The sequence below is a fragment of the Pristiophorus japonicus genome, chromosome 2 (assembly GCF_044704955.1).
Source record: "Pristiophorus japonicus isolate sPriJap1 chromosome 2, sPriJap1.hap1, whole genome shotgun sequence".
Lineage (NCBI taxonomy): Eukaryota > Metazoa > Chordata > Chondrichthyes > Pristiophoridae > Pristiophorus > Pristiophorus japonicus.
This window is the reverse complement of record NC_091978.1, coordinates 47,315,027-47,330,033: the sequence shown is the minus strand read 5'-3', so window position 1 is coordinate 47,330,033 and position 15,007 is coordinate 47,315,027. Positions and strand designations below refer to the sequence as shown.

Below are 15,007 nucleotides of genomic sequence, written 5' to 3'. Positions count from 1 at the left end.
TAATAACTGGTAATGTCAGAGGAGCTGGGACCAACACAAAGATGCATATCCTCCTCCATGGATCTAATGATCTTAAAAACAGCGGAAAAATCTTCACAGGAGGCCATTTTGAACGTGGATTAATTGACATATTAATTGTGGAGATTTCTGCATTCTTCAGCCCTCACTCCAATCTATGTAGCACACTCCACTATATATAACACACTCCACTATATATAACACACTGCACTATATATAACACACACTCCACTATATATAACACACTCCACTATATATAACACACTCCACTATATGTAACACAGTCCAGCCTATGTCTTATTCTGTATGTGACCTGTGTAATATCCCATACTTAGCACACTCCAGCCTGTGAGGTAGCACACTTCTCCTACCTGTGCAATATCCTGTACATAGCACACTTCAGCCTGTGTATATAATGCACTCGGCCAGTGCGTTATACTGGGTGTAGAACACTCCTAGCGATGCTATTTTGTATGTCTCCAAACTACATTATTTTATCTAAGATGTGCATGTAGAAACACTCCAGCCTGGGCATTATCATATATGTATTTGTGCAATCTTGCATGAAATAAATTCCAGAACATCTACTTAACTTTCCTCGCTTGCTGTTTGTTGTCTGCCAGGAACCTCACCAGTCTTTTATTGATCCACACAGGTTATAGTTTACTGCCCGTTCACCGGCATTGAGCAGACATTCCCCTGCAGAAAATGGCTAGATGAAGACGAAGGGGATGGATTGATTGAACGTGAACTCTATGAAATGGTTTCACTGCGACAGAAGAGACAGAAAAGTACATCATATGTATTTCGTTTTAAATTAATCTCAACAATTTCATTTCATGAATTGTTAAAGGAAAAAAAAATTCCTGCCGTGGAATCATTCCTGCTTGTACAATTGAGACAGGCATGGACCGGGAAATTCAGCAGCCCATGATCCCACCATGGTCTCCCACTGCAATCCCACCAAGTATGATTGTGCAGTTGGACTCAATGCTTGCATGGATTGATCTCTGATCGCCAAAGAGAGAAAGAGGATTAGGTATTAAGAAACCCTGGGAGATATCTCTGCCAGCCTCGTCAGTGGCCATGACCTCAGCTTTGCTCCTTCCTATGGTGCCCAGCAAGGGGTGAAGAGGGTATGCAGTCAGGCTGTTGTCTGTTGTTGTACACGGCCTTCTCCTGCAAGAAAGCGGGAAGTGTATTAGTGAGAATCTGGTGAGATGCTTGGAGAAGATGGCTGTCATGGTGGAATAACTGATTGTTGGTGTGTGAGAAGTGAGTTATGGGTAAGTGAGGGTTATAATAATGGTGTCTGAGCATGAGGAGTAGGGCGTTTAATGAAGTATGGTACAATGATTGTAGAAGAGTGAAGGGTAGTGGGGGAGGAGAGTCTTATAAGTGCTGCCAGTGTTGTAACTAACAAGCCTGGAAGTGGTGCAACTGTGAGCAGAAAGTATGAGGGATGTCTTCTTACCTTAATAACTCTAGTTAGATCATAGATTTTTTTCCGGCATTGCAGCCCATGTTCTTGGTGCAATGCTCCTGGTATTGACATATTCAGTGATCTCTTCCCACTGTCTCCTCAATAGATGTCTTGAGGGCTTCCTGCCCTCTGGGGGAAAATGATGTCCCTCCTCCTCTCCACTAGGCTTCCAGTGCAGCATCAGAGAACCTTGGAGCCCACTCTCTCCCTGCTTCAGCCATTGTTACTCAAGAGTTGTTCCTGGGTCTCTGAAGCTGCCTGACTTTAAGTAGCATCATTAACGCCTCATATTGCACCCCACCCCGCCTATTGGATGGGGGGGGGGCGAGGTGAGGGAAGAGGGATAGGCAGACAGCACGAATATTGCAGGAGAAGCTGTCAGGCTGTGGAATTCGCTTCCAGGGTTGAGGTAGAAATTATGTCAACATTCAAGATTAGATTGGATAGGTGGATGAAGGAAAAAAGGATGAAGGGAAATGGGAACAGGGTGGGTAAATGTGATTAGAACTATGTGCTCACGTGGGATAACCCAAATGGCGTGTTTCTGTGCTGTAACTGTTGTGTATTTCAATGTATTTGATATCAGGTCATGTGATTCGTGCACACTGCCGAGGTCCAGACTACCACCTCCTAGCAGGCACGCTTTACCCTGCCTCGTGGGAAAGGTGGCTTGCAGCCAACTTACGCTGCAACATTTCTCCGGTCACCAATTCGAGGGTTCTGTTGTCAAACGCTGTTTCCTTCCTCCATGTTAGCATGAACTAAGGCAATGAATATTAAAGCAACGTTGTGTAAAGCAACAGAACTCACATTGATAATGTTGTGTTGCTGCATCAGTTCGCAGGCTGATTTGAAGGTTGGTTTTATAATTAAAATACGTGTTAGGTCATGGAGAGGCTGGACAGTGGGCATCCCGAGGATTTTCTGTACTCTCAACAACCACTGGGGTCCATCTTGTGAAGGTTATCTGTATAGCATCACCTAGCTCTGTCACAGAACATGTTAACAAATGCTATCTTTTTTTTTAACTAGAACATCCATGGTCACTGTGGATCTGGACAAGCGATATTAAGGGTGCAGGAACAGATGCTAACGTTTTCCTCCAGCTATATGGTGCCAAAGGGAAATCAGATGAGATGTGCCTGGACAACAACTCGGACAACTTTGAAAATGGGCAAACAGATAAGTTTATGGTAGGTGGAGTGCATGGTGGGATTTTGCAAAGATCCATTAAATAGTGGCAGTGTCCACGTGACTGTGGTCCTCCACCTCTCCATACAGTTTCTCCTGTAGCCTTATTAATAATATAAGAAAAAGAAGCAGGAGTAGGCCATTCGGCCCCTCAAACCTGTTCCGCCATTCAATAAGATCATGGCTGATCTTCTACCTCAATTCCACTTTCCTGCACTATCACCATAATCCCTTGATTCCCTTAATATCCAAAGATATTGATAGGTACTTACCCATAGAATTCCACCCATACCATCACCAATCCCATTCACTCTACCTTCCATTACCACTCGGATTCTGCCAGCAGACCAATCACTGCCCCTCTCCACATTTCCTTCCATAATATCCATTCACCTGTCAACAAGGCCCTTGCCATCCATGACGACCTGGCTTTGACTGAAGCTTGCTTGAGGGTGGTGGCACATTTCCCCTAACCAAACCCTTCCAGCCTGGTTATATTTTTCACCACTAGCTTTTCCCTCACTGCTACAGTGGTGTGGCCGATATCACCAGGTCACACCTTTGTCTCTTGCCCTACTCCTCTGATGCCTTCTACTCCTTTGAGCATACCACCTTGTTCCACCGCTCACACCCCTTCTTTGAAATCCTCATTGACTACTGCTTCCCCAAGGGTTGCCAACCCTGGGTTGGTCACGGAGAGGTCCTCCCTCAGCCTGTGCACTTAGTGACTCTTCATCCTCAGTCACCTTACTCTCCATCTCAGCTCAGCCAAGACTTTCTTCCTATACCATCTCCAGTAGATCTATATCCAGAGATCCTCTCACACCATCACTTCTAGGTACTTTAGTTAGTGTCCTCGTTCAGACCAACATCCCCAGCATCGATGCACTGACCACACTCGACCAGCTCCGCTGGACAGGCCACATTGTCCGCATGCCTGACACAAGACGCCCAAAGCAAGCGCTCTACTCGGAACTCCTACACGACAAGCGAGCCCCAGGTGGGCAGAGGAAACATTTCAAGGACACCCTCAAAGCCTCCTTAATAAAATGCAACATCCCCACCGACACCTGGGAGTCCCTGGCCAAAGACCGCCTTAAATGGAGGAAGAGCATCCGGGAGGGCGTTGGGCACCTTGAGTCTTGTCGCCGAGAGCATGCAGAAACCAAGCGCATGCAGAAAACAAACGCAGGCAGCGGAAAGAGCGTGCGGCAAACCAGACTCCCCACCCACCCTTTCCTTCAACCACTGTCTGTCCCACCTGTGACAGAGACTGTAATTCCCGTATTGGACTGGTCAGTCACCTAAGAACTCACTTTTAGAGTGGAAGCAAGTCTTCCTTAATTTCGAGGGACTGCCTAAGATGATGATTTACCTCAAATATTTCTCTTGTACTAACACTGATAGTCACTTCTTTACTAGAGAATCCAGAATCAGGAGGTGAATCCACCTGTACTTTTAGTACAAGTCAGCTTGGCACAGTTGTAGTACTCTCAACTCTGAGTTATAAGGTGGTGGGTCCTACTCTAGAGGACCTGAGTATATGAAATTACCGGGAATTTCCTTGGGGCTTCTCCCATTGTGCCTCTGTAATTTTAACAGAAATTACATTTACGCACATCAACAGAGTGTCCACTAAAGTCCACTGGCCACACCTGGAATACTCTCTACAGTATTGGTTTCCATGTTTAAGAACGGATGTAGCTGCTTTGGAGGCAGTTCAGAGAAGGTTCACTAGGTTGATTCCGGAGATGAGGGGGTTGACTTATGAAGAGAGGTTGAGGAGGTTGGGCCTCTATTCATTGGAATTCAGAAGAATGAGAGGTGATCTTATTGAAACATATAAGATTATGAGGGGGCTTGACAAAATGGATGCAGAGAGGATGTTTCCGCTGATATGGGAGACTAGATCTAGGGGGCATAATCTTAGAATAAGGGGCCGCCCATTTAAAACAAAGATGAGGAGGAATTTCTTCTCTCAGAGGGTTGTAAATCTATGGAATTTGCTGCCTCAGAGAGCTGTGGAAGCTGGGTCATTGAATAAATTTAAGACAGAAATAGATAGTTTCTTAAACGACAAGGGATTAAGGGGTTATGGGGAGCAGGCAGGGAAGTGGATCTGACTCCATGATCAGATCAGCCATGATCGTATTAAATGGCGGAGCAGGCTCGAGGGGCCATATGGCCTACTCCTACTCCTATTTCTTGCAAGCTGGCAGAGTTGAAGGCTGTTGGAAATTCCCAGTGCACATAAATACAAGTATTTATTTCTGGAAAGTTAAACAAAGGCTGCTGAGATGAGCAGTACTGTGCAATTCAGCATAAACTAGGAAAAGACCATCAGTACAGTGCCGGAAGTTTAAAAGTAGGCAGGACATCTAAGCCCACAGCTGTACTCAGTTGTTCAGTACAGTGCAGGATTCACTTTATTATTGTTCAATACGGTTTCTATCAATCTAAGCCACATCTATGTATGGGTAGTTTATATTTCAAAGGTCACCGTGTCACACCGCTAAACTTCAAACTTCACGATGCTGGTAGAATGGTCTGTCATCAGTGACATCCCTGTCACAAGGCACTATCTCTGTGGGTGTATCCTCGGTCAGGCCCGAATACTTTCAGACAAGTTTAAGCCAATCAGAACATTGTATATTGAAAGTCAGTGATGGAATTACACAGGGGTTATGTAGAATAAGATTCTGTGTGGATTTGATTGTTAAAGATTTACTGTGTGTAATATGTCCTTACTATACAGTACAAATGCACACGAGGCCCATACTAGAGAGAAGGTCACTCTGTGACCAGCAACCTTTAGTCCAGCACTGAAGTGGAGAAGATGGGTGGAGCTTCCCCTTTTATACCTGAAAGTTCAGGTTAGGAATGTCTCCCACAAGTTCACCACCTAGTGGTCAGTGTTCTCACGGTGTACAACTTAGGTCAGTTTATACATGGATTACAATGATAGTTGAATACATGACATCATTTCCCCCCCAAAGTCTTATTGGGATCACAGGTTAAGTCTCTCTGGTGGTTTACGCTCTCTTGTAGAGCGCCTGAGTTGGGGCTCCGGTTGTTGGGCGCTGGCCTGAGTGTCTGCTGTTTGCGGTGTCGCAGGCCTGTCCGGACTGCCCACAGTGACTGGGCTCTCCTCCACTTGGTTCTGGTGTTCGGTCACCTGTGGTGGAGTGAACTCTACATCGTGTTCGTCCTCTGCTTCTTCTATGGGGTTGCTGAACCTCCTTTTTGTTTGATCCACGTGTTTGCGGCAGATTTGTCCATTGGTAAGTTTAACTACCAGAATCCTATTCCCCTCTTTGGCAACCACAGTGCCTGCCAGCCATTTGGGCCCTGCAGCGTAGTTGAGGACAAAGACAGGGTTATTGACATCAATACATCGCGCCCTCGCATTCCCGTCATGGTAGTTACATTGTGACCGGCGCCTGCTCTCAGCAATTTCTTTCATGGTGAGGTGTATAAGGGATAACCTGGTTTTGAGCATCCTTTTCATTAGCAGCTCTGCAGGTGGAACCCCTGTGAGCGAGTGTGGTCGGGATCGATTGGCCAACAGGAGGCGTGATAAGCAGCTTTGTAGGGAACCCCCTTGGATTCTGAGCATCCCCTGTTTGATTATCTGCACTGCTCGTCCCGCCTGGCCGTTTGAGGCCGGCTTGAACGGTGCCATTCTGACATGGTTAATACCATTTCCTGCCATGAAGTCCTGGAATACAATGCTTGTAAAGCACGGGCCATTGTCGCTGAACAAGACATCCAGTAGACCATGGGTGGTGAACATTGCCCGTAGACTTTCTACCGTGGCAGAGGATGTGCTTGAATTGAGAATGTCACACTCGATCTATTTGGAGTAGGCGTCTACTACAACCAAAAACATTTTTCCCATAAAAAGACCTGCATAGTCCACATGGATGCGTGACCATGGCTTGGTGGGCCAGGACCAGGGGCTAAGGGGGGCTTCCCTGGGTGCATTGCCCAGCTGGGCACACGTGTTGCACCTGCGAACACAAAGTTCCAGGTCTGCATCTATCCCTGGCCACCAAACGTGTGACTTGGCAATTGCCTTCATCATGACAATGCCCGGGTGCTCATTGTGGAGTTCTCGGATGAACGCCTCTCTGCCCATCTGGGGCATGACTACTCGGTTTCCCCATAGTAGGCAATCGGCCTGAATCGAGAGTTCATCCTTGCTCCTGTGAAATGGTTTAAATTCCCCAGTCCCCATTCAGGACACATTTCTTGACTAAAGACAGTAGCGGGTCTCTATTTGTCCAGACTTTGATCTGACAGGCTGTCATGAGTGATTCTTCGCTTTTGAGAGCTTCAACATGATCATCTCAGCAGCATGCTCGGTTGCCCCCTCGGTGGTGGCTAGTGGGAGCCTGCTGAGTGCATCAGCGCAGTTTTCAGTGCCCGGTCTGTGCCGAATTGCATAGTCATAGGGGTTAACGTGAGTGTCCACCTCTGTATGCGGGCCGACACATTTGCATTTATGGCCTTGTTGTCGGCCAACAGGGACGTTAGGGGTTTGTGATCTGTCTCCAGCTCAAATTTCCTGCCAAGCAGGAACTGGTGCATTTTTTGTACTGCATATACACATGCAAGCGCTTCCTTTTCTACCATCCTGTAGCCCCTTTCTGCCTGGGACAGACTTCTGGAGGCATAAGCTACCGGCTGTAACTGACCCTTAGCATTAACATGCTGCAACACACAACCGACCCCATAGGACGATGCATCGCACGTTAAAACAAGTTTCTTACATGGGTCATATAGCGTTAACAGATTGTTGGAGCATAACAAATTGTGTGCTCTATCAAAAGCCCTTTCCTGGCTGTCCCCCCAGAGCCATTCATGACCTTTGCATAGGAGCACGTGTAGCGGCTCTAACAGCGTGCTCAGTTTGGGAAGAAAGTTACCAAAATAGTTCAGGAGCCCCAGGAACGAACGCAGCTCCATCGTGTTACGGGGTCTGGGTGCTCTCTGGATCGCTTCCGTCTTGGACGCAATGGGTCTGATCCCGTCTGCTGTTGCCCTCATCCCCAGGAATTCTACCTCTGGAGCTAGGAAGACACACTTTGCCTTTTTCAGTCGCAGACCTACCCGGTCCAGACTGCGCAGCACCTCCGCCAGGTTGTGGAGGTGTCCTTCAGTATCGTAACCTGTAATGAGGGTGTTGTCTTGAAAAACCACCGTCCTTGGAATTGACTTGAGGAGACTTTCCATGTTTCGTTGAAAGATCGCGGCGGCCGAGCGAATCCCGAACGGACATCTGTTATACTCAAACAACCCCTTGTGTGTCGTGATGGTGGTCAGCTTCTTCGACTCACTCGCCAGCTCCTGGGTCATGTAAGCTAAGGTCAGGTCCAATTTTGAAAAAGGTTTGCCACCAGATAGCGTCGCAAAGAGGTCCTCCGCTCTCGGTAGCAGGTACTGGTCTTGGAGTGAAACCCAATTGATGGTGGCCTTGTAATCACCACATATCCTGACCGACCCATCCGCCTTGAGCACCGGCACAATCGGGCTTGCCCAGTCACTGAATTCGACTGGCGAGATGATGCCTTACCTCAGCAGGCGGTCCAATTCGCCTTCTATCTTTTCCCGCATTACGTACGGCACCGTTCTGGCTTTGTGGTGTACTGGCCTGGCGTCCGGGTTTATGTGAATCACTACCTTGGTCCCCATGAAAGTGCCAATGCCATGTTGGAATAGTGAGTCAAATTTGTCCAGGACCTGTGAGCATGATATTCGCTCCACAGAAGAAATTGCATTGATATCGCCCCATTTCCAGTTCATGACAGCAAGCCAATTCCTCCCCAGCAGCACGGGACCGTTCCCTGGGACAATCCAGAGTGGCAACCTGTTCTCCGAATCTTTGTGGGTCACGACTACCGTAGCACTGCCTAGCACCGGAATGATCTCCTTTGTATAGGACGCAACCGAGACTCCAGAATGGTATGTTGCCTCCCTGGTGCAAGGGTCAAGGATGTCTCGGAGCGGGTGCAGGACATTCTGAAATGGGAGGGAGAACAGCCAGTTGTCGTGGTGCACATTGGTACCAACGACATAGGTAAAAAAAGGGATGAGGTCCTACGAAAAGAATTTAAGGAGCTAGGAGCTAAATTAAAAAGTAGGACCTCAAAAGTAGTAATCTCGGGATTGCTACCAGTGCCACGTGCTAGTCAGAGTAGGAATCGCAGGATAGTGCAGATGAATACATGGCTTGAGCAGTGGTGCAGCAGGGAGGGATTCAAATTCTTGGGGCATTGGAACCGGTTCTGGGGGAGGTGGGACCAGTACAAAGCGGACAGTCTGCACCTGAGCAGGTCCGGAACCAATGTCCTAGGGGGAGTGTTTGCTAGTGCTGTTGGGGAGGAGTTAAACTAATATTGCAGGGGGATGGGAACCTATGCAGGGAGACAGAGGGAGACAAAAATGAGGCAAAAGCAAAAGACAGAAAGGAGATGAGGAAAAGTGGAGGGCAGAGAAACCCAAGGCAAAGAACAAAAAGGGCCACTGTACAGCAAAATTCTAGAAGGACAAAGGGTGTTAAAAAAGCAAGCCTGAAGGCTTTGTGTCTTAATGCAAGGAGTATCCGCAATAAGGTGGATGAATTAACTGTGCAAATAGATGTTAACAAATATGATGTGATTGGGATTACGGAGACGTGGCTCCAGGATGATCAGGGCTGGGGACTCAACATCCAGGGGTATTCAACATTCAGGAAGGATAGAATAAAAGGAAAAGGAGGTGGGGTAGCATTGCTGGTTAAAGAGGAGATTAATGCAATAGTTAGGAAAGACATTAGCTTGGATGATGTGGAATCTATATGGGTAGAGCTGCAGAACACTAAAGGGCAAAAATCGTTAGTGGGAGTTGTGTACAGACCTCCAAACAGTAGTAGTGATGTTGGGGAGGGCATCAAACAGGAAATTAGGAGTGCATGCAATAAAGGTGCAGCAGTTATAATGGGTGACTTTAATATGCACATAGATTGGGCGAGCCAAACTGGAAGCAATACGGTGGAGGAGGATTTCCTGGAATGCATAAGGGATGGTTTTCTAGACCAATATGTCGAGGAACCAACTAGGGGGGAGGCCATCTTAGACTGGGTGTTGTGTAATGAGAGAGGATTAATTAGCAATCTCATTGTGCGAGGCCCCTTGGGGAAGAGTGACCATAATATGGTGGAATTCTGCATTAGGATGGAGAATGAAACAGTTAATTCAGAGACCATGGTCCAGAACTTAAAGAAGGGTAACTTTGAAGGTATGAGGCATGAATTGGCTAAGATAGATTGGCTAATGATACTTAAGGGGTTGACTGTGGATGGGCAATGGCAGACATTTAGAGACCGCATGGATGAATTACAACAATTGTACATTCCTGTCTGGCGTAAAAATAAAAAAGGGAAGGTGGCTCAACCGTGGCTATCTAGGGAAATCAGGGATAGTATTAAAGCCAAGGAAATGGCATACAAATTGGCCAGAAATAGCAGCGAACCTGGGGACTGGGAGAAATTTAGAACTCAGCAGAGGAGGACAAAGGGTTTGATTAGGGCAGGGAAAATAGAGTACGAGAAGAAGCTTGCAGGGAACATTAAGGCGGATTGCAAAAGTTTCTATAGGTATGTAAAGAGAAAAAGGTTAGTAAAGACAAACGTAGGTCCCCTGCAGTCAGAATCAGGGGAAGTCATAACGGGGAACAAAGAAATGGCAGACCAATTGAACAAGTACTTTGGTTCAGTATTCACTAAGGAGGACACAAACAACCTTCCGGATATAAAAGTGGTCAGAGGGTCTATTAAGGAGGAGGAACTGAGGGAAATCTTTATTAGTCGGGAAATTGTGTTGGGGAAATTGATGGGATTGAAGGCCGATAAATCCGCAGGGCCTGATGGACTGCATCCCAGAGTACTTAAGGAGGTGGCCTTGGAAATAGCGGATGCATTGACAGTCATTTTCCAACATTCCATTGACTCTGGATCAGTTCCTATCGAGTGGAGGGTAGCCAATGTAACCCTACTTTTTAAAAAAGGAGGGAGAGAGAAAGCAGGGAATTATAGACCGGTCAGCCTGACCTCAGTAGTGGGTAAAATGATGGAATCAATTATTAAGGATGTCATAGCAGTGCATTTGGAAAATGGTGACATGATAGGTCCAAGTCAGCATGGATTTGTGAAAGGGAGATCATGCTTGACAAATCTTCTGGAATTTTTTGAGGATGTTTCCAATAAAGTGGACAAAGGAGTACCAGTTGATGTGGTATATTTGGACTTTCAGAAGGCTTTCGACAAGGTCCCACACAGGAGATTAATGTGCAAAGTTAAAGCACATGGGATTGGGGGTAGTGTGCTGACGTGGATTGAGAACTGGTTGTCAGACAGGAAGCAAAGAGTAGGAGTAAATGGGTACTTTTCGGAATGGCAGGCAGTGACTAGTGGGGTACCGCAGGGTTCTGTGCTGGGGCCCCAGCTGTTTACATTGTACATTAATGATTTAGACGAGGGGATTAAATGTAGTATCTCCAAATTTGCGGATGACACTAAGTTGGGTGGCAGTGTGAGCTGCGAGGAGGATGCTATGAGGCTACAGAGTGACTTGGATAGGTTAGGTGAGTGGGCAAATGCATGGCAGATGAAGTATAATGTGGATAAATGTGAGGTTATCCACTTTGGTGGTAAAAACAGAGAGACAGACTATTATCTGAATGGTGACAGATTAGGAAAAGGGAAGGTGCAACGAGACCTGGGTGTCATGGTACATCAGTCATTGAAGGTTGGCATGCAGGTACAGCAGGCGGTTAAGAAAGCAAATGGCATGTTGGCCTTCATAGCGAGGGGATTTGAGTACAGGGGCAGGGAGGTGTTGCTACAGTTGTACAGGGCCTTGGTGAGGCCACACCTGGAGTATTGTGTACAGTTTTGGTCTCCTAACTTGAGGAAGGACATTCTTGCTATTGAGGGAGTGCAGCGAAGATTCACCAGACTGATTCCCGGGATGGTGGGACTGACCTATCAAGAAAGACTGGATCAACTGGGCTTGTATTCACTGGAGTTCAGAAGAGTGAGAGGGGACCTCATAGAAACGTTTAAAATTCTGACGGGTTTGGACAGGTTGGATGCAGGAAGAATGTTCCCAATGTTGGGGAAGTCCAGAACCAGGGGTCACAGTCTAAGGATAAGGGGTAAGCCATTTAGGACCGAGATAAGGAGAAACTTCTTCACCCAGAGAGTGGTGAACCTGTGGAATTCTCTACCACAGGAAGTAGTTGAGGCCAATTCACTAAATATATTCAAAAGGGAGTTAGATGAAGTCCTTACTACTCGGGGGATCAAGGGGTATGGCGTGAAAGCAGGAAGTGGGTACTGAAGTTTCATGTTCAGCCATGAACTCATTGAATGGCGGTGCAGGCTAGAAGGGCTGAATGGCCTGCTCCTGCACCTATTTTCTATGTTTCTATATATATGTCTATAGCTGTGCGTCAATCGGCAATAATTTTGGCCTCCCGGCCTTGGACGCCCACAACTTGTCGAACTGTTTGATACTCATCAGGGACTGGCTGGTCCCCGTGTCTAGCTCCATTGATACTGGGATGCCATTGAGGAGCACTTTCATCATTATCGGTGGCGTCCTGGTGTATGAACTGTATATGTGCTCCACATGAACTCGTTGAACTTCAGCTTCCAGCGATTTCCCCCAGTGTCCATTTGGCCTCGTAGGGCTTACATCGGGCCCGTCCTCCTCGTACATCAACCGGGCTGCAGGCTTCCTGCACATACGCGCCAAGTGACCGCTGACGTTGCAATTTCTGCAGGTATATTGCTGATACCTGCAAGCTCTGGCTGTGTGTTTGCCTCCACACCTCCAACATGAGCCGTTGTTGGAAACAAAAGGTCCATTACCAGTCGATCGTCTCTGACTGTCTCTGTAACTGTCCTTAAACGCACCATTGACAGGTGTTGATGGCCCCATTACTGGCCGCATTGTCCCTTGCGATGGCATGAATCACCGTTCAGCTAGCCATTGTCTCTGTTGAATTCCCCCTTTGGGTTCGACTACATGCTCAGGCATGTCCGATTGCCCTTGTCTGCCTAGAGAACTGTGTGCCACATTAGCAATGTTGACTCCCTGTCCATTTGCTGCATTTAAACCAAGATTTTTGTCAAACATCATTCTGGTCTCTTCCTCCCCTGAGATAAATGTCTGGGCCATCAAAGCCGCCATTTCCAGGGTCAAGTCTTTGGTCTCAATCAGTTTCCTGAAAATACCAGCATGCCCGATGCCCTCAATAAAAAAGTCTCGCAGCATCTCCGCTCTGCATGCATCTGGGAACTTACATAGACTCGCCAGTCGCCGGGGGTCTGCCACGAAGTCTGGAACGCTTTGCCCTTCTCGCCGCCGGTGTGTGTAAAACCAGTGTCTTGCCATGTGCATGCTGCTCACCGGCTTCAAGTGTTCCCCGATCAACTTACTGACTCTTCAAAAGTCTTGTCCACCAGCTTCTCTGGCGCTAGAAGGTCCTTCATCAGGGAGTACTTCCTGGATCCACAAACCGTCAGGAGATGAGCCCTGCGTTTGTCGGCCGAATCTTGTCCCAGCCATTCCTTAGTGACGAAACTTTGCTGTAGTCTCTCAATAAAATCGTCCCAATCATCACCAACACAGTACCTCTCGTCTGTGCTGCTAGTGGCCATGCTCGCGTGGTTTAAATCCCAGTTTCTCGTCGCCAATAATGTGTCCTTACAAATGCACACAAGGCCCATATTAGAGAGAAGGTCACTCTGTGACCAGCAACCTTTATTCCAGCACTGAGGTGGAGAAAATGGGTGGAGCTTACCCATAAGTTCACCACCTGGTGGTCAGTGTTCTCACATTGTACAACTTAGGTCAGTTTATACATGGATTGCAATGACAGTTGAATACATGACAGTGTGTCTTTTGTCTCTTGCAGATTGAACTCCCCGACCTGGGAGCTTTTTACAAGCTCAGAATCTGGCACGAGAAACGTCATCCCTTCGCTGGTTGGCATTTGAACAAAGTGAGTCTTCAACACTCAATAGATAGGAAAGCATGGGACAAGGAAAGGATATCCCATCCCACAAACCCACGCCTTCAATAGGCCAATGCAATCTGACAATGGTGGATTCATCCCTTTTTATTTCCATGGGTTTGCACCATACGTTTACTCATCACATTCAACATAAACCTTTGCCTGTACCTGAAACTCTGTCCCTTCCACACAGAATTTCAGTGGCACCACCCCTTGCTCAGCCAAGGTTTCTGGAGTAGACGCGAGACTCAGGGAAATCTCTGCAATGCCTTTTACGCCCAGTGCAATTTCTCCAAAGAGAGGATTTTTACTGCCTCCCCCCCTGTGGAAAATTGACAGGGCGGGAGTTACTAGCCTGAGGATACCTCCCTGCGGCTGTTTAAAAGCCCGGTTGTTGAGGTGACCACCATGGGCGTGACCAGTAATAGCTGCTGGAGTGGAGGCGGAGGGCATGTCAAGTAGGTTATAAACTTTGCAGCCCCACAAGGAATGTTTGGGTCTCTGCTGTCCCTGGCTCCAATCCCTTCGCACCCACGAAATCCTACCAAATACCTCCCCCTTCCCACAAAAATATCCCCCCGCCCTGTGACTCCTGGGTGGCCTGGTTTTCATCTTTATGCCCATTTGAATGGACAGTTAGCTGACAATGGTGTCGATATTAACTCCCACCGAGGGCGGGAGAGGGTGGTGAGTTAAACCATCAAATGCACGAAATGCCACCCTAACGCACTGTGCCCATTTTAATGTTGGCGGGTTTCTCTCTCCCCACCCCCACCAACCCCGTGATGTCCTCTCCCCTCACCCCGCCCCGCCCACCCCACCGTGATGTCCTCTCTTCCTCTCTTCCCTCCCCCCTGCCCCCGTTCCCCACCGTGACGTTCTCTCTCCCTCCCCCACAGCACATTTGCTGAGCTCCTCCCCCATCCCGATTGCCATGGACCGTCCCAAGGATCCTCAGGTTTTCCCTGCCGCCCGCTGGCCAGGTTCCCAGGCGGGAAACGCATCCAAAAAATGATAATGAAGTCCTGCTCAATGTTCCCTGTAGGCTGCACGATGTTCTGTGCGGCCTGTTCCTTTCAAGGCGCAATCCCTTTAAATTTCTGCGCATGGGCGGTGTTTACAGTGTGAAAGCCGGTGAGTGGCCACGCGGGAACTTGCAGATTACTGAGTGACCACGCGGGACCTTGCAGATTACTGAGTGACCACGCGGGACCTTGCAGATTACTGAGTGGCCACGCGGGACCTTGCAGATTA

The 15,007-nt window shown here is 47.8% G+C and overlaps 1 protein-coding gene across 1 annotated transcript in view; it reads left to right on the top strand.

Moving 5' to 3' along the window:
* Positions 1–15,007, top strand: part of loxhd1a (lipoxygenase homology PLAT domains 1a) — a 279,592-nt gene that overhangs the window by 43,672 nt on the left and 220,913 nt on the right. Inside the window, exons 9-11 of the mRNA XM_070859753.1 lie at positions 674–809; positions 2,534–2,694; positions 13,655–13,741. Coding sequence (XP_070715854.1) covers positions 674–809; positions 2,534–2,694; positions 13,655–13,741 — 384 coding nt within the window. The remainder of the gene's footprint in view (positions 1–673; positions 810–2,533; positions 2,695–13,654; positions 13,742–15,007) is intronic.